The sequence below is a fragment of the Mustela nivalis genome (assembly GCF_964662115.1).
Source record: "Mustela nivalis genome assembly, chromosome: 6".
Classification (NCBI taxonomy): domain Eukaryota; kingdom Metazoa; phylum Chordata; class Mammalia; order Carnivora; family Mustelidae; genus Mustela; species Mustela nivalis.
The window spans coordinates 96,083,210-96,103,375 of NC_139025.1; the positions used below are offsets into that span (position 1 = coordinate 96,083,210).

General features: G+C 43.8%; 1 protein-coding gene across 5 annotated transcripts; it reads right to left on the bottom strand.

Moving 5' to 3' along the window:
- Nucleotides 1-11,311: 11,311 nt before the first annotated feature.
- On the bottom strand, nt 11,312-19,610 carry RNASE1 (ribonuclease A family member 1, pancreatic). 5 transcript variants are annotated; one of them, XM_082736855.1, is made up of 3 exons: nt 19,313-19,569; nt 13,324-13,941; nt 11,312-12,018 (listed from the first exon to the last, which is right to left on the bottom strand). In XM_082736855.1, exon 3 carries the CDS (start codon nt 11,991-11,993, stop codon nt 11,538-11,540), a length of 456 nt encoding a protein of 151 aa, XP_082592981.1. In that variant the 5' UTR covers nt 11,994-12,018; nt 13,324-13,941; nt 19,313-19,569; the 3' UTR covers nt 11,312-11,537. The 5 variants fall into 5 exon arrangements, with proteins under 5 accessions (XP_082592981.1, XP_082592978.1, XP_082592980.1 ...); XM_082736852.1 differs by having other exon boundaries at nt 13,220-13,941; XM_082736854.1 differs by having other exon boundaries at nt 12,909-13,941.
- Nucleotides 19,611-20,166: the final 556 nt, after the last annotated feature.

Genomic DNA, 20,166 nt, shown 5'->3' on the forward strand with positions numbered 1-20,166 from the left:
TCGACCAAATCATGGTGGACTCTCTGACAGGTTTGTGTTCCTTTCTGCATGCAATCCTGTGTTGTGGGAGAGTCAAGAAAACTGACTAAGTCAGATATTCATTTAGGGATATCCCTGAATCAGCTTCAATGACCCGACAGTCAATCTAGAAAGATAGAACTGTGGCAAATCTTAGAAATGAATTTAGCAAATGTTCCAGCAGGTCTCAACTTTGGTTTCATATGAAATTCACCTGGGAGCTGGGGATAAAAATATATGTTTATAAAAAAAAAAAAAAAGAAGGGAATCTTTCTGCCCTTCAACAGATGAATGGATAAGGAAAATGTGGTCCATATACACTATGGAGTATTATGCCTCCATCAAAAAGGATGAATATCCAACTTTTGTAGCAACATGGATGGGACTGGAAAAGATTATGCTGAGTGAAATAAGTCAAGCAGAGAGAGTCAATTATCATATGGTTTCACTTACTTGTGGAGCATAACAAATATCATGGAGGACATGGGGAGTTGGAGAGGAGAAGGGAGTTGGGGTAAATTGGAAGGGGAGGTGAACCATGAGAGACTACGGACTCTGAAAAACAATCTGAGGGGAATGAAGTAGTGGGGGGGTGGGAGGTTGGGGTACCATGTGGTGGGTATTATAGAGGGCACAGATTGCATGGAGCACTGGGTGTGGTGCAAAAATAATGAATACTGTTATGCTGAAAATAAATAAATTTAATTAAAAAAAAAACAGTATCAACGACTATATCCCTCTGGTAGAGTAGAAAATATATGTTGATTTCTGCCTCTGATTCCTGGCACAGAGCTCCTGAAACCCTTGTAAATTCCAAAGTGATAAGAGCACTTGGAACATCTTTTGTTCTATGAAAGAGACCCTTGGCAGCCACCTGGGTGGCTGATCACCAAAACATGGATCCATGATTAAATGTTAGGCAATTTCAGCCTCACCCGCATCCTTGAGGGAGGAAGGAGGGCCTGAATATGGAGGTAATAATTGGTCCTGCCTATGTGAAATAGCCTCTGTAAAATTCCCAAAAGTACAGGGTTGAGGAAACTTCAGGTTGGCAAACACATTTATGATGGGGGAAACAAAGACCAAAGAAAAACTCTATTTCCATATTACCTACCGCCCACTAACAAGTCCTTGACAAAGGAAGAGTGATGTTCTTTTGCAGATGACAATTTTCGCCTGAAACCCAGGGTCCTGTAAGCCTACTGTAACATTCAAAAAGTCATTTGGAAACCCTCTTCATTTCCCTCCACACCTGGATACACATTGGCAATCATCCCCCAAGCTTATGACCCTCTGAAGGGTCTCGTGACTAAGGTTTTCCTAGAGAGTAATAAATTACTTTTTCTCAACAGTAGCAGGCTTTCTCAAGGTACTGGAAACCTTTCTTCCAAATTTCTTATAGACTAACTCTATCCCTAACCCCCTCCTAGCCTGTAAGTATGTAATGGGCCACTCCTCATGACCCAAGTACAGCTCTATTTGCCCTCAGGTCCTGCCCACTGCTCTAATTAAACCACCTTTATGCACCAAAGATGTCTCAGGAATTCTTTCTTGGTCACTGGTTTCAAACCTTAACATCTTTCCTACATCATCTACACTGGGACGGTGATATACCCCATCTCCACAGGGACTGAAGCTCCTTCATTAGGGACCCTCCCAGACCTTACTCCAGCTATCTCCTTATCTTGGTGTTATCACTCTCCTTATCATATCCTTTCATAAACTGGTAAAGCATAAATGTTTCCTTGAGCTCCACCAAATCAATCCAACAAACAAGGGGGTGGTGGGAAACTCAGATTTACAGTCAGGCAGTCAGAAACACAGGTGAAAACCTGGATTTGGGATTGGCATCTGGACTGGGGGAGTCTTGTGGGACCGAGCCCTTAACCTAGAGAGCTGACCCTGTCTTCAGGGAGTTAGTGTCAGAATTGAGTTAAATCGTACAATATCCAGCCAGTATCCCAGAGTGGCCTGGTGTTGGGAAGCCCCCTCTGTCCCAGCGCATGTGGCATTACAAGTGTTATGAGTGTGGTAGCAGTGTGACAGTAAAGAAGAGACATAGAAGTTGTCCCACCTCAATCTCATTAAATGAATTTTATGAAGACTTAATAAACAACTAAAGAAATTTGTGAGGGTGAGGCCTGGGCTTTATGGAGTTTGTTTTTAAGGGTCCCTGCATGACTGTAATGGGCAGTATGATTTAGGAACCCCTGTCCATCTAGAGGTAGGACCACTGGGATAGGGGAAGGAGAAGAGGAGGAGGGGAGGGGAAGAGAGAGACCACATGCAGCCCACAAAGGTGAAATAGTTACCACCAGAGCCAAACTATGTAAAGAGCCCAGAAGTCCATGGACAGGTGAATGTATAAAGAAGATGTGGTATATATATATAGGTAAATATATAGGACTATTACTCAGCCATCAAAAAAAGAAAACTCGCCATTTGCAATGATATGGTTGGAACTAGAGTATATTATGCTAAGTAAAATAAGTCAATCAGAGAAAGACAAATACCATATGATTTCACTCATATCTAGAATTTAAGAAACAAAACAGAGGAACATAGGGGAAAGGAGGGGAAAAGAAAATGAGATGAACTCAGAGAGAGAAATAAACCATGGGAACTCAGAGAGAGACTTCACCATGGGAAACAAACTGAGGGTTTCTGGAAGAGTGGGGAGTGGGGTGATGGGGTAACTAGGTGATGGGCATTAAGAAGGGCAGGTGATGTGATGGGCACTCAGTGCTAACCCCACCTCTGAAACTAATAATACACTATATGTTAATTAATTGAATAAATAAAATAAATTTAAATTAAAAGAAATAAAAACTTGAATTTTGAGATTAATTTGTCTACTTATTCTCCTTACACTTCTTTTAAAAAACACTAAGTTCACAATGGTGTTTATAGCTTTATTGACATAGAGCTGACACACAATACACAATGTACATGTAAAGAATACAACCTGGTAAGTTTTGACCTATGTGTATACTCGTGAAACAACCACCATCATCGAGATCATAAAGGTATCCATCCTTCTCCCAAATTTTCTTCATACTACTCTAGATTACCTCATTCCCAATTTACTGTCCCCAACCCACCCCAACTTCATAATAAGTTTCAAAACCTAGTGGCATTAGCCTTTCAACTTTGCTCTTTTTAAAGTTGTTGTGTGTTGTGTTGTGTTGTGTTTTGTTGGCTATTCTCGGGGTGCTGGGCTTGCTCAGTGGGTTGAGTATGCCACTCTTGATCTTGGGGTTTTTAGTTTGACCCCTGCCTTACTTAAAGATTACTTGAAAATATTATCTTAAAACAAACGGTTCTTTTGGCAGTTCTAGGTTCTTTGCATTTCCATAGGATTTTAGAATCAGCTTATCTTCAAGGGATTTTGATTAGGATTGAGTTGAATCTATAGATCAATTTGGGGAGAATCCCCATCTTAGCAATGTTGAGTCTTTAGACCCATGAACATAGGATGGCTCTCTTCTTTAAATTCTTTTGGCACACTTGATTTTTAGTATTGAGGGGGTTCAAAATGTGCTATTCCAAACCATGGCACCTTGGCAGAATACAAATGAGTCTCATTAATCTGTTCCTATTCCTTGGATGAAGAGGGATAGCATGGGGCCTTACCTTCTGTCCTCACTAAGTCCAGTTGGGCTCCAAGGCTCTAGTCTGGGACATAGGATGGGATGACCTGCGTCAGGGACTGGGGGATATCATGGTGGCACACTGAGCACTGATCTAAGAAATTAAAGACATAATTCAAGAGGACTGGAAGAATTGGTGGCAGTGTGCTTCAGTTTGCTAAGTCTGCTGTAACAACTACCACAGAAAGAGTGGGTTAAACAACAGAATTGTGGGATGCCTGGGTGGCTCAGTCAGTTAAGTGTCTGCCTTCAGTTCAGATCATGCACCCTGGGACCAAGTCCTGTATCAGGCTCATTGCTCAGTGGGGAGCCTGCTTCTCCCTCTGCCTGTGCTCTCTCTCTTTCTCTCAAACAAATAAATAAAATTTTTAATTTTTATTTAAAAATTAAATTTTAATTAAATTTAATTAAAATTTTAAATTTTATTTTAAAATTTTAAAAAATAAATAAACAACTGAAATGTATTTTCTCATAGTTCTGGAGACCAGAAGTCCAAAATCACAGCCTTGACAGGTTTGGTTTCTTCTTTCTCGAGCCTCTTTCCGTGGCTTGAAGAAGGATGCCCTCCTGCTGTGTCCTTACAGGGTATTTTCTCTGCACATGTACCCCCTGACACACCTCCATGTTTTCCCATTTCCTCTTCTTATAAACACACCAGTCACATCGGATTAGAGTCCACCCCAAGAGCCTCATTTTAACTTAATCACTTCTTTAAAAGCCAATAAGTGGAACCTCACTCCTAAAAGCCCAAGAGAGAAAGGTAGAATTCTGGAAAAGTGAAGCTATATTTTCTGTGAGAAAAAGTGATTTTCCTCCTCCTCCTGAGTGATTTGATAGTGAACTTTTGAGAACAGGAAGTCAACAGGACCAAGGGAACTATGAACTCAACTATGTCACCCTTTATGATCTTGTTTTCTCATCCTTTTTTTCCTCCAAGTCTCTCCAGACTTCCTTCATGCCATATACATAACTCCCTCTACCTTACTTTTTTAAAGATTCGTTTATCTATTTTAGAGAGAGCTAGTATGTGCAAGCAGGGGGAGGGGCAAAAGGGCTGGGAGAGAGAGATTCCCAAGGAGGCTTTGTACTAAGCATGGACCCCAGCACAGAGCTGGCTCCCGGGACCCTGAGACCATGACCTGCACTAAAATCAAGACTAGGACGCTTAACCGCCTGAACCACCCAAGCACCCCCTTCTACCTTCCTTCTTCTAACTTCCTCTGCTTTCATGCCTACCCTGTCCGAGCTTCTAGGCTCCCTCTTACTCTCTGGATGAGAACAGATCCAGCTGGTGGGTCCAGGACACCACAGGTCTCTCCAGTGGTACCGAAGAGTGGGCAGGGCACCAAAAAGAATGAAATCTTGTTATTTACATCAGCATGGATGGAACTAGAGTGTATTATATGGAGTTAAAAAGTCAGAGAAAGACAAATACCATATGATTTCACTCATATGTGGAAGTTAAGGAACAAAAGGTAGGAACATAGGGGAAGGGAAAGAAATAAAATGAGATAAAAACAGAGAGGAAGGCAACCATAAGTGACTTAATTATAGGGACAAAGTGAGGGTTGATGAGGGAGGTGGGTAGTGAGGTGGGGTAACTCGGTGATGGGCATTAAGGAGGGCACTTGATGTAATGAGCACTGAATGTTGTATGTGACTGGCAAATCACTAAATTCTACCCCTGAAATGAATAATACACTATATGTTAACTAAATAGAATTGAAATAAATTTTTCAAAAGAGTGGGGAAGGGAAGGAATATTTAGGGTTTGAAAGTTTGGGGAAGGGACTTGCATGGGGCTTTTTGGATGTTCAATCACCAAAACAAATATCTCTCTGCCTAGAACTGCTTTACACCTTTGTCAAAAAACATTTGATCGGGGACTCCTGGGTGGCTCAGTTGCTTAAGCATCTGCCTTTGACTCAGGTCATGATCCCTGGGTCCTGGGATCGAGTCTGCAATCAGGCTCCTTGCTTAGCATAGAGCTGCTTCTCCCTCTGCCTGCCACTCATGGTTGTGCTGGCTTGTTTTCTCTTTGACAAATTATAAATGAATAAATCTTTTTAAAAATTTTGATCATATTTGTGTGGGCCTGTTTCTGGGTTCCTGATGTTGTTCTGTTGATATGTGTGTCTATCCTTTCAACAATGCACACAAAAATTTGTACACAGATGTTTAAAGCAGCTGCCTTCATAATCACCCCAAATTTGCGGGCAATGTCCTCCAGTGGGTGAATGGACAGACAAGCTATGGAACATCCATGCAATAGAATGCTACTGAGCAATAAAAAGGAATAAACTATGAATCCATACAACCTGGATGAATTTCAAAGGCATTACCTTGAGTAAAGAAGCCAGTCTTGGAAAAGTTCATGGTGTACAATTCTATTTATACAATAGTGTGAAAAGACAGGACGATAGTGACAAAGAATAGATCAGTGGTTCCCAGAGTTGGGGGTGGGGGTTGTGGGAAGTATATGGCTATAGAAGATTACCACAAGGGGAAATGAGAGTGGTAGAACTCTTGTGTGTCCTGGTTGTGATAATGGTTGCACAATTCTGTCAGTGAGCCTCGTGTTCAAGTATAGAACCCAACAGTTATTTCCTATTGCACTTACTTGAGGCACTGATAATGACCAGAACATTCCAGCCTCCAGACCAGAAAAGCCCAGATAGCAATGGAATGCCTAATGACCATCCCCTGCATCCTTTTCTCTGCCAAGATCATGGGCTGAACACATCCCACCTCACCCATGATTCTTGCCTGCAGGTACCATCCCCTGCCCTGAACCTCTTCTAGAAAACTCTGGTTGTCCATCTTGCAGGCAGAGAAATCAATTGTTAAGGCTTGAGCCTGCCACCTCCCACAGCTGCTGGCCCTGGGAACAAATTCCTCCCTTTCTCTTTTCCAAACCCTTATCTCTTGACTTATTAGCTTCTCTTGTGACGAGTTTATCTGAATTTGTTTGGCAACAGTATTGGCAGATCCAGCCGGGAGCTGTGCTGTGGATTTGTCCAGCCCCCTCAGATTTCCTGGGATAGAGCAGTTGGCCTCTGCAGGGCCAGGGCTCCTTGTTCATTTCCTGAGTTAACAGCTGTGATAAATCATCTCGTAACAACTTTCTATGCATGTTAAAATTCAGAGAATCAGGGGTGGCTAGGGGCTCAGTTGGTTAAGTGCTTGCCTCCAGCTCAGTTCATGATCCCAGAGCCCTGGGTTCAAGCCCCATGTCAGGCTCCATGCTCGGCAAGGAGCCTGCTTCTTCCTCTCCCTCTGCCTGCCCACTTATGTTCTGTATCTCTCTGTCAAATAAATAAATAAAATCTTCAGGAAAAAATTCAGAGAATTATACATTGAAAAGATATATATTCCTATTCTGATAATTTAAAAAAAATTTTTTTAAAAAGAACACAAATTTGCAGGCAAACATAAAAGCCCACACTCAAGGAATCCACAGACTTGGTTTTCTTCATTCTATTCTTGGTTTCATGCCATAGTTTCTCCATCCTTAAGATAAAGTTCTTGGAGCCAGATCACAAATGGCCCTCCTTGCCTTGATTTTCCTTAACTTCACAGGTCTATATACATGATCACATGTGTATCTAGTCATGTGCACATAGATTTTGTCTCTATGTTACAGTAGCACAAGCCCCATTATCGGACAGCTGTCCTCTTAAAAAATTGTTCAGTGGTGTTTATGGGAGGGAAGGGGGAGTCTGAAGCACAAGGGGAAGAGAGGCTGTCAAACATGCTGGCCTGAAGAAGGGCCCAGCTCTCAATCTCTATTTTTTTTTAAAGGTTTTGTTTTTAAGTAATCTCTACACCGATGTGGAGCTTAAACTTACAACTCCCAAGATCAAGAGTCTCATGCTGTGTGGACTGAGCCAGCCAAGTACCCCTCAACCTGTATCAGGCATGTTTCCAATGACACTCAGAAAATTCCAGGTCCCACTCTCACATTCTCTTGTTTGCTACCCTAATCTTGCCTCGGCATTTATCTCTCCCCTCTGGGGCATCGGAGCCAAACGAAAATCTCCATGGGCTGTCAGGGTCCAGGAAGCCTAACAAGCCCTGGCGGAAGTGAGCTGCCAGCTTAGACTCTCAGAGGCTGTCTGAAGTTGCTTGAGAGGAGAATCTCCCCTAGAAGGGTGCTCCAAGTTGGCTAGGATGACCCAGGCCTCAGAGAGAGTGCTCTGACCTAAAACAGATCTCAGTGAGGTGACTGTTCTAGAGATGCCTATTCACATGTAGCCAAAACCCACATGCAACACTGCTAGAAAGAGAACAGATACTCCTCTAGAAAAGTCAGCAGTGTAAGGGAACTTGGAAATGACCAAACCCATCTCTCTGATTTTACAAATTAGAAAACCGTGGCCCAGTGAGGGCTGTAGACATGCTTCGGGCCACAGGGAGCTGATAGTGAAGCTGGGGCTCAATCAGGTGCCCTGGTGCCATTATCTACCCAGCTGCAGACTCATGGAGGATGGAAAAGAAAGGAAAGTAACCCCAGGTGTAGGCCCTCCCCAGACTTGTCACTAGAAGAAACTAGAGAAGGCAGATAACAGTCATCACCTTAAAGTATAGTCACCTTACTCCTTAGTAGAACATAACCAGTGATACTCTGTGCCTTCAGATGAATGACTTCTTCTTTCTTGTTAATTAAGAAGACAGTAAGAGAATGAGAAGGGAAATAAGCTTGGAGGGAGGAAGTCAAGAAGACATGTTCCCATCCACGCTTACTGTAAGCCTGTAGCAACCCAAGGTACTCATGGATTTGCTGAAGGATTTGTAGAGGTATTATGCTACTTGCCCCCTAGGAAGTGATTCCTGACAATGAGATACTTGCACTTGTGCCCCTGTCTCATCCTCAGAAATACATTTTCATTCTGTGCCTTCTGTGTAGGACCCTCCATCATGAAACATGAATCTTGTAAGTGGCGGGTCATTCCACATTTATGATCAAGTCCCAAAAGCAATAGGGAAGTGCTTTCCATGATGGTGGATAGATTCTGCACCCTCTCATTGTTCACACTTGCCCTGTGAGAGCTGACTCAGTTAAGAAGGCAAGAGTAGGGATTGGGAGTGGCCTTTCCTTTCAGTTAGAGAGAAAGCTCAAAGTGCAAATGCTGATGAGGCAACACATGGAAAGAAAGGGCCAGGGTGAGTCTCAGGTACCCTGTTCAGTGAAGGACTCCTTTAGGTGTGGAGGACTGATCTGTTTTGATGTGAGGTAGTACTGGTGTGGGGGAGCTCTCGGCTGCAGGATTTAAGGAAGAATTTACCTCTGAGAGGGGCAGAAGAGGATCACCAGGGCAGAAGACACTATGATTTTGAGGAAATACTTAAAACTGTAGGAGTAAGGAGAAACTGGGACATGGAGATGGGCTTACCTGTCCACTGAGAATGCAGACTTTCTGAAGCTTGTTTGTTTTGAAGAATTTTCTGGAAATTAGCATTATCCTTCTTAAAAGAATCACTGGATATGGCCATTTCTGCCTTGAAGCAGATACTCACCTTAATATGTTAGCACTTCAAATTTCCAATCTATCTGCCCAGATTTGTTTCCTGGAAGGGGTTAGTACTCCTTTCTTTGTGGGGTAGCAATAGTATCCCCACTGAACAGAGCACTCCAATTTGTCGCCAGACTATCAGGTGTTTCTCTCCTTGATTGTGCCTGACCCTCTCTATGGCAGGACTCTGTCTTTCCTGTCCCAGTGTCCTCCTATTCAGAGCACTCTCCCTTCCCACAGGCTCCCCAGGTGTGATGGTCTGGACCACTGTCACCACCTATCACTTTCTTCCACAGACAGAAGCCCCGAGCAGTCCCAGGCCCAGAACATGAGGGGAGTCAGAAGCCAGGGATGGTAAATGTGCCGATAGTGAAGCAAAACCCCCAGTGAGTATTCTTAAAGGCTTCAGGAAAGTGTTCTCTTAGCACCAGCAGGAGGGAAATGAGGAGATTGAGGTTTGGGAATAAGGGTTGAATGAACTTACTACAAATTCTGGCCCAAGGAATCTGTCAAGATACTCCAAGTTTCCATCTTCATCCTCACTGCTGGTAAGAAGTGGGATCCTCATTACCACAGAAATGCAGGGATGTCTGGCCCTTGTCACCCACAGCCCTTCTCCCCTCTTCAGAAGCAAAAAGTTCACTTCACTTAAGGGAAACACAGTCTCTTCCAACATTTATGAATTTTGTGTGTAAGGACAATGGCTGAACTGGTCAGACTGGTTAGAAGTAGGGCTTTTCTCTAGTTCTAGGAGCCAGATGCAGCTGGAAACAGGGGGTCCAATGAGATGATGATGACAGAAGCTGATTCAAAGCATGTTCAAGGGCTCTACAGAAGTGATGCCAGACACGGAGCACTCACAGAGCCGGTACCCTGGAAACAGGAGAGAGAGCCACCAGCGAGGTCAGGGAGAGAGCTATAGTTCCATCCACAGCAATTAGGGGGATTGGGATTTTGGTTTTTTCTTAATAGTTATGGTTTTAAAGTAGGCACCATGCCTCCAGTGAAGCCTAATGCGTGGCTGGAACTCATGACCCTGAGATCTTGAGATAGAGACCTGAGCTGAAATCAAGGGTAGGCCACTTAACTGACTAAGCCACCCAGGGGCCCTCCTCCACTGCACTTAGGAAAAGGGAGACTGCAGGATTTTCTTCCTGAGTTCACTCTGGTAGCAGAAAGAACAAGCACTGGAGGCCAGGAGACCTGGGGTCTGGTCTCAGCTGTGCCATTAAGTAGCAGCAGCCATGAGCAAGTCACTTACCTATTCCTAAGATTCAGGAATAGGTAAGTGACTGTTCCTCTGTAAAAGTGGGAATTACCTTATCTCAAGGATGGCAAGTGGAACACACACAATTACATCCATCCTGCCTTCAATGGAGGCTACTGTTCAACCACATCGCTTATTAGAATTTTTTCCTGCAGTGTTCTAGGCAGGCCCTTCCCATGAAAGTGGATACGCGAGTCAAAATCTACTTATTCTCCTTCAATTTAATAATCCTTACAGACCCCTCTAGCTCCTAAGTGGAAGGTTCCGACTTTCCAACTAAGAGATGGCCATTTTTGTGATCTGGTAATAGCCCACTCAATAAAAGGAAAAGGAAAATTTAGGATCATAATTTCAGCCCCATGTCCTCCCAGCCAGGGTCTGAGCAGAGTCTTCTTTTTTTTCTTTAAAGATTTTATTTATTTATTTGACAGACAGAGATCACAAGCAGGCAGAGAGGCAGGCAGAGAGAGAGGAGGAAGCAGGCTCCCCGTCGAGCAGAGAACCCAATGCGGGGCTCCATCCCAGGACCCTGAGCAGGGTCTTCTTGAGGTCACCCTGTCCTTCTTTCCATGCCAGAGAGTTCGGTATTTGAGCTCACCCTCCATCAGCTCACCCAGCAGAACGTCCCAGACTGTAGCTCCCTTTCACCTCAAATAGCCCATACTTAACAGCTTCATATTTGACAGCAAGGCATCTCTGAGAAAAGGAATGATCTCAGGTCACTGAGAACCAAGAGTCAGGAGCAAAGGCATGTAATTATTCTATTCCATGCTTACGAAATCTACCCAGATTTACATTTCTCACCCGAGCAGGAACACAATCAGACAGACAGTACCAGATGATGACAGCTTCAGAAATCCAAGTGGTTGCAACTGTGTTTTATTGAAAGAAGCAGTGAAGTGGTTCACATGTGGCTCCCTTCACCCCCTCCAAACCACACAGGGGCAAGCCCTGGGCAGGGACACGTGTGTGTTTTGGATAGGAGCCCTGAGTGGAGTTCTGTCCCTCGGAACAAGGAAGGGAGAGGGGAGAAGCAGGTGCCACAAAAGGGAGGTGGGGCATCTTGCTGTTCTGGCCTCAGGTGCAGACCTACATAGAACCGTCAAAGTGGACTGGCACGTATGGATTCCCTTCACAGGCCACGATGATGGATTTCTGTAGCTGCTGGGTCTGGTAGTCGCATTTGGGGTATTTGGAGCCGTTCTTCAGGCGGCAGTCAGTGATGCGCATTTTGGAGCTGCTTTGGTAGCAGTTGGGCTGCCCGTTCTTGCAGGGGACATTTCCCTGGAAGCAGACAGCCTGGACATCTGGCAGAGGCTCGTGGATAAACGTGTTCACTGGCTTGCACCGTCCAACCGTCATATTCCGGCGCTTCATCATTTGGTTGCAGTAGCCGGAGGTGACGGTGGAGGTGTTCGGGTCCATGTGCTGCCGCTGGAACTTCTCGTCCCGTGACTCCTTGGCCAGAGAAGGCTGGACACAGCCCAGCACAAGCAGCACCAGGACCAGTAGTGGGAACAGGATGAAGAACCTCTCCTGAGCCATGGTGGTCTCACTCCTCTGGAAGAGCCTAGCCAGGAAAAGGAGAGAAGAGAAAAAGCACTGCCTGAGAAAGAACCCTAGCTCCTACATGTGGCCTCGCTGGCTCACAGTCTCCCTTTGGTCAGCCAGTAAGGTATCCCACCTCCTGTGCAATTTTCCAATCATTGAGATGCTCACATACACTCTTATCCAAGAGCATTTAAGTCCCCCTTGCTGGAGAGAGGTGGGTCCTCGCCTCTGGGTGGTGACTTGACAGTGAACTAAAATCTTACAGTCCTGTGTCTGAATACTAGGAATTTTAAAATTTAAAATCCATTTGAGGGGACACCTGGGTGGGTCAGTCTGTTAAGGGTCTGCCTTGAGCTCAGGTCATGATCTGGGTGTCCTGGGATCGAGCCCCACCTCGAGCCCAGCTCCCTGCTCAATGCAGAGTCTGCTTCTCCCTCTACCTCTGCTGCCCACTCTGCCTATGCTTTCTGTGGTTCACTGTCAAATAAATAAATGAATACATAAAATCTTAAAACAATAAAATAAATAAAATACATTTAAAAAACAAATACATTTATACCCAGTGCTCAAGGGGCTTATTAGAAAATCCTTTTGAATAAACCATGAGCTGAACTGCATCCCTGAAATACCACATGACCTCCAGGATCATGACAGACAGAGAGAGGCCTGTTGTCCTCCAACAAAAGGGCAACCACCCAGTGCCTAACACCAGCATCATAGAGGGATGCCATTGTATTCCCAAGAGTGATGCTTCCCTCCCCCAGTGCCTTTGGTTCCCTGCAGCCCACATGCTCCATCCCGATATTGGTCCAGCTCAAGTTTTTCAGGTGCTAACCTCAGCCACCCCGGTCCCTCCAATCCAACACAGAAGAAGAAGGAGTCCCTGAGACCACCTCTTCAACCACTGACCTGGATCTCTAGCTTGGTCTCTAGCACAGAGCCGAAGGCCAGTCTCTGTGATCCCCAGATCCCTGGGGAGGGATTCTTATACAGATTACAAAGGGGCTTGGCTTCCAAGGAAAGATAGGTGGGAGGAGCATCTTGGTTTCACTTTAGTGGGAATCAAGGACCTTGTGAGGAAGGACATTGTAGGGAAACATCCACACCACTTTTTTTTTTCAGGACTGCTGAGAAAGGTGAATCTTGGCTACAAAGCTTTTGATGTCTGAACCTCAGCAAAGTCCTTGTCATCTCAGGAGGCCATTCTCAACAAATAGTACTTGGAGGTTTGTAAAGGACACATAAACATGATCCTCACAACAGCAGGGAAAGGATGTCCTCTGTCTCCCCAGGGGTCCTGGCATGGCTGGAATTCCAACCTCACCTCTTGGTGGGGGGCAGGGTGTGGGCATCCAGCTGCACCCAGTGGAATGCTGCAAGTACCTGAGGTCTGGGGTTTGGGGGGGTGGCGGTATGGGCAGTGATGACAGATGATTAAATCATGCAGAGCAGGAATCGTGTGGTGTGATAACACCAATGCATTAGTCAACCAAAGTGTAAATCAGCAGGGCTCAGTCTTCTGCTCCCTGATACAAGTCTGTACCCACACCCTTTAGCCCCCAAACCCTGCTCTTCCTGTGCAGGAGGGCACTTCTGGGGGATTGCTCCAAAAAACACAATCCTGAGACTTCCCAGTAAAGTCTTTTGTTCTTTTTCAGTTTTCGCTTTCTTTCTCAGTTGACAGAGGGACTCCTCCTCAGGGAGGAGGAGGAGACCTGCAACCTCCGGACTGCTGGCTACTTCAGCTCTCCTGCATGTGGAAGGTGGGTGTGTGGCAGTTCTTGGCCACAGCAACAGCTCCTGGAAGGTCAGAGTGGAGGAGAGGAACTAAAGTCAAACCAAATCCCCAAGGGATGTCAGGCTGGCTCAGTCACCAGGGCATCAGACTCTTGATCTCATGGTTGGTTGCAGGTTTGAGCCCCATGCTGGGATTGCAAACTACCTATAAAACAAAGAAACAGGGGCGCCTGGGTGGCTCAGTGGGTTAAACCGCTGCCTTCGGCTCAGGTCATGATCTCAGGGTCCTGGGATCGAGTCCCGCATCCGGCTCTCTGCTCAGCAGGGAGCCTGCTTCCCTCTCTCTCTCTCTGCCTGCCTCTCTGTCTACTTGTAATCTCTGTCTGTCAAATGGACAAATAAAATCTTTAAAAAAAAAAAAAAACCAAAGAAACAAAAAAACACCCAAATCCTCTTTGGAGAACAAATAGAGAAAACCATATTTCTTAGCAGAAATTTCCCTCTGTCAACTGAGAAAGAAAGCGAAAACTGAAAAAGAACAAAAGACTTTACTGGGAAGTCTCAGGATTGTGTTTTTTGGAGCAATCCCCCGGAAGTGCCCTCCTGCACAAGAAGAGCAGGGTTTGGGGGCTAAAGAGTGTGGGTACAGACTTGCATTAGGGAGCAGAAGACTGAGCCCTGCTGATTTACACTTTGGTTGACTAATGCATTGGTGTTATCACACCACACGATTCCTGCTCTGCATGATTTAATCATCTGTCATCAGAAGGCCACACTGGCAGTTTTATGACCCAGATGCCAGGTGTCCCCATCTTTATATGCAACTGCTTATAAAACAGTTACTGTGTCTGGCCAGTTCAAAAGGTCTTTCTGCCCAGTTCAAAACTTCACTACAAGGGGAAATGGAGCTTTAAAATGGAGGCTTTAGTGCGCAGAATGTTATACGATTTCACACCTCCTAGAAAGAGACCTGACTTTTCTGGGTGACAATTTCCATTCCTCTGGAATGAGAATAATCATAATTCCCTCCTTGCTCTGGATTTAGATGGTCTCAGTCCAAATTCTGATTTAGCATCTGAGGAGCTGGGCAACTCTCAGAACTGAATTTCTTTCCCTGTTCCTCCATTTCCTCAGCCCTGAAATGGGGATGATGATAAGTACGTCTTAGGTTTATTATGAGGACAAAATAAGGTAAGATGGGCAGAAGGCTCGGAGAGGTCCTTGGAAAGCATGATAAATGCTAGCTCTCGTGATGGCTCACATAGGGTGCTGTTGACATCCTCCATAAAGGATCCGTATCATTGACATGGAGCCATCTCTGACTTCCTAAGAAAGTAGGGGTGAAGTAAAGGACCTCACAGGCTTTCTTTCTTTCTTTCTTTTTTTTTTTTTTTTTTGCAAAAAAACGGAACGTAAAAAAGTAGGCAGTTTTGAAGCCCTGAGGAGAGGAAGAAAGGGGAAGAGGAAAGAGAGGGACCTCAGTAGAAAGAACAGAATTCCTTAAAGGGAAGAGTTTTTATTATGTTGCCACATGATATCTAAGAACTCTTCTGTGAAGTCAGCATGATTTGTGTACAAGTATGAATTGGAAAGTGCCAGCGGATGAGGATGATGTGGTGTGGTATGAGCTTTTACTTTTATGTTTCTGTAATTTGCCTAGCACCCTACCTTCCACCCAGGTTTGGCCTGTCTCTTTGTCCCATATAGCACGCATATCATCTGGAGTGGTGTTGGGAGGAAAACTTCCCTTAACCACTTAGGTTCATGTCAGAGAGCCTGTAATGTCCCTGATAAAAAAAGACTGACAGGAAAATAGACAAGGTTTATTTGCATGCCTATGTCAGAGAACAAAAGAAGTGTCTCCCTGAACAGCAAGGGATAGAGGTTTCTAGATTAACTTCATAGGCGAGGGAAGTGAGGGAAATAGGATATAAATGGGGTCTTGTTTTTGTGTTTTGTTGGGAGATAAATGAACTTTTGGGAACAAGTGGGAAGCAAGGCAGTTTGTGATAATGTTTGCTTATGTAGGTGTGAGTGGCCTGTCCTCTTCCAGTCTGTAAAACTTCCCCAGTGGAGATTTAGGGAAGTTTCACTCTTTGAAGATTGCCTTTATTCAGGTAAGAGAATCTCTGAGAGACCCCTGGTGGCTCTGTTGGTTAGGCATACAGCATTGATTTCAGCTCAAGTCTTGATCTCAGGGTCTTGGGATTTACCTCACCATCAGGTTTCTCCCTGTCACTGGGGAGTCTGCTTAAGATTCCCTGTCCCTCTCCCTCTCCCTCTGCCTTTCTTCCCCTACCTCTCAAAGATAAAATAAAATAATCAGTTAGACCCGAGCAGGTGAAAAGTTAGTGATTTTTACATCAACCACTTTTTAAGGGAAAGGTACTTGTTACCTTGCTCTCTCTCTCCTGCTTGCTTCTGACCAGGGACGGAGCACTGCCCCTTCCTCTGGTTCGTTGTGCCATTAATTCATTCTCTCCCCACAACTCTCCATCTCCCCATTTCTGGGAGCTGTAAGTAACAAATCTTAAGACTTTGCTTCTGTATCCATGTCCTGAAATGGAGCCCTGGGTTTTTCACTCCCCAAAGTGGTAACTGGAATGCTGAGGGAGTAACCTGACCATGTGGATGGGCTTGACCCCTCTTCAGCACATTATAATCTTAAGAGAATATACTAGCTCTGATTTCTCAACACACCAGCATAGAATTATTTACCCTGACACTAGGGAATGAAGATAAAATAAAGCATTTGCTGACAAAACAATAAGATATAACAAAACCTAATGGAGTTTATAATTTCATTAAAGCAGCCCTCCACTAAAAAAATGTCTAAGCATGGATTTCAGATTACGGAGAAAAGCTACTCAATGGAAGTCTGAAATTCAGGAAGGAATTAAAAAAAGTTGATGACAAATATGTGAACAAATCAAAGATGTCTTGACTATATAAAGCAATAATGTCTTGTTGAGTTAAGAAGATAATATTAAAATAGACATCAGGAGCATAACTTGGAAGTGATGTGAATTGCCAAGTGTTCAAGAGATGATTAGACTTGTCTATGTTTACTATGCATTTGAGAATTTCTAAGGTAAACAATGAAAAGATTTGAAACACAGGGTTTGAATTCCAAACTAGCAGAGGGAATAAGTAGAGTGTGGATCAGTTAGGATAGTCTAGGTTGTGCTGTAGTAACAAACTCAAACTTTCAGTAGTTTAAAGTTTCTTTCTCATTTCCTGCTACATGTCTATCCTGGTGTAGCTAAGGGGCTCTGCCTGCTGTATTCACTTGGTAAAATAGGCTGACACAGGCTTCATCTTGACACACACTGTCATAATCAAAGAAGCAAAGGAAAGACAACATAGCACTGGGATGCCCAGGTGGCTCAGTCGGTTAAGCAACCTGCTCATGACTTTGGCTCAGGTCATGATCTCGGGTCATGAGATCAAGCCCCAAGTTAGACTCCAGGCTGAGTGTGGAGCCTCCTTGGGATTCTCTCTCTCCCTCCCGTTCTGCCTTCCACCCACTCAAACTCTCTCTAAATAAATACAATAAATATTTGTAAATTGTAAATAAATACAATTGTAAATAAATTGTAAATAAGATTGTAAATAAATACAGTCATAAAAAAAAATAGCAGCCCACAGGGCCACTCTTAACCCTTCTACTGGAAGGGTCACATATCACTTCTATTCACATTTCATTGACCAGAAGAAGCCTCATGTTAACATTTAAGTACAAGAGACAGAGAAATAGGATCCTTCTAGGTGCCTGGAACAAGAGAAGTATTTGTGAGCAGCTTTAATGGCTGTCGCAGAATAACAAATACACCCATAATCCAAAAGAAGAGAAGAAAGTATAGGAAATAGAAATGCCAGACAAATGAGACACATAGAAAAAGCAAACTAAGATAGTAGATATTCACTGAGGAGAATAAATTGAATAATTACATTATATAAATGGACTAAATGGTCCAGTTAAGAGATAAGATTAATAGAGGGGGAAAAAATGAACACTCTCTCTTTCTCTTCATTACAGATTAAAATGTGATATCAATCTCTCAAAATTTTTCTCAAGTAGTTTGACATACATCACAGTTGTCATTTCTTTAGGCACATACAGTGTGATATTCATTTCCATAAATCACTCTTGAGAATTTGACTAGAGCCTGTAGAGTGAGGAGACCATATGTATTAGTTGCAGCTTTATGACTGGTATGTTATGATCATGAAAATTTTTCCACCTCTCTGGACCTCAGTTTCATCATCTATAAAACACACAAGCTGGATGATTGGCAAAGCACTAATAAAAGAGAATTTAAAAGCATAGCTATTGGAGTCTGTTTGGACGGGGCTGTGGAATCAGTTCACCTTTTTAATTATTCCTGCAACACTGATTGGCATTTTTCTGGATGAGAGCAGATGAATAACCAAAAGTCCTGCATTATGATTTTAAAGATCAATAATATATCAACTTATATATTTGTTTCCTTATCTGTAAATTAGGAATAATTAAAGTACCTTATTCTAAGATGCTATAGACTGAATGTTTGTTTCCCACCCACCACCCCAAATTTGTATATTAAAACCCAAGTCTCAATGAGATGGTATTTAGAGGTGAAGTCTTAGAGAGGTGATTATGTCATGAAGGTGGAGCACTAGTGGATAGAATTAGTGTCCTTACAAGAGAGACCACCGAGAGCTCCTTTAGTCCTCTATCATGTGAAACTGGTTCATAGGTATGAAACCATATAAATGCCCCTGTTTGCCCAGGGCGATACCTATTTATGCTCATTCTCTTGACTAATAAATAATAATGTCCCTCTTCACTCCCAAAAGTGTCCCCATTCTGACAGAAAATTATATGGTCACCCTACTGAAAACACACAGTAAACCCTAATAGAATTTTAATATTATTATTACCAGCACTGATATTGTTCCTTCAAGAGTCAAAATTAAAGTTCAGTTTTAATTCTGTTTAGTAGAGGTGACAGTGATTAAAGTTTCTGATTGGGAGGGAGGCATAGACTGACGATCTCTAAATTCTATCTTTATTTTTTAAAAGATTTTATTGATTTATTTGGCACATAGGGAGAGCATAAGCAGGAGGAACATCAGAGGGATAGGGAGAAGTAGGTTTTCTCCTGAGCAGGGAGCCCGAGATGAGGGGCTTGATCCCAGGACCCTGGGATCATGAACTGACCCAAAGGCAGACACTTAACCGACTGAGCCAACCAGGCCCTATAACTTCTATCTTTATAGAGAATCAGAGAGCAGTGAAAATGGAATGGGTGTATCAGGAAAACACAGGCAGATCTGGGTTTGGACATCACAGTAGACACACAAAGATTTACGCTGGAGAAACCATAAGATGGCACTGAGACGTTCAAAGCAGTGCTTCCAAGAGAGCTTGGGATAACCACGTAAAACTGAGCATAACTTATAGGGACGATGGTGGGAAACATAGCTGTACCTGAGGCTCCCGGGGGGGAAAATGGGACAGACAAGTTTGTAAAGAGGCAGCAAAGGGAGTGAATGAAGGCTGGAGGAAGAGGGGTCTAAACAATGCAGCTTACCTTGCACCTAAAGGTTGCCTTTGGCTACTCCCTTCTGTGTGGTAGACAGTAGAGTGGCCAGAAAGAGGAAGGGAGTAGATCCAGAGCAGGATGTGTCTTATCTGCGGTCCCCCGTCTTGCCCTATCTCCAAAACTGCCTCTCAAGAGCCTTTGGTTCCTTCTAAGTTTCTGGGGGATGTTGCCTCAAGACAGCTTCAAATCTCCCAGAAACACCCAGGCCTCAGAAAAAACAGACCATTTGAGATAGCATTTCAGATCTGGAACTTGGTCAGCCAGCTCCGATGACCAGGGTTACAGCTGAAGAGTGAAATCATTACTGGCTGAAGTTCTCAGTGAACAATGTAGTTTTTGTTTAACATTTCTTAGCACTTGTTGACTGATCAAGTTTCAGAAAATTCTCTCTTCCAGTGAAAAGTATTTAGACTGGGTGTAGGAGTAAGTCAGGGAGGTCTGGGGTTTGTCCTGACCTTTCAATGACCTTCCAGCCCCTTGAGAACATTGCCTTTGTAATCAGTTCATCCTGTCCAATGACGAGTCTAAGGAAAGAGAAGAGGGCTGTCTCTGGGATGACCAAATAGATATGCCTGCTTATCTGCATGTTATCATCTCAGTCTCAAAAACACTTTCTGCTCCTGATTCTATGCCCACTTAACTTCATTTGTGACTTTGTGGAACATCAAGTAGTGAGAAAAAGCATGGGCCTGAATTGGAACCCCAACGCCACTGTATAGTCTATGGCTAACAACATGGTGTTGCTTATGCATTACTGTATGGCACACTTACTAAACACCAATACTTTCATTATCTCTGATTTTATGGTTTAGGTATGAAACATCAGTCTTCAGCAGGGTAGG

What these genes read in the sequence shown, in the direction of transcription:
- RNASE1 (XM_082736852.1), bottom strand. Translation starts at nt 13,248, where the DNA reads ATGTTTATGTGTCCTTTACAAACCTCCAA. An exon ending in TGTCCTTTACAAACCTCCAA is followed by an intron (nt 12,019 to 13,219) that starts GTACTATTTGTT and finishes TTTCCTGGCTAG; the next exon opens with GCTCTTCCAGAGGAGTGAGA.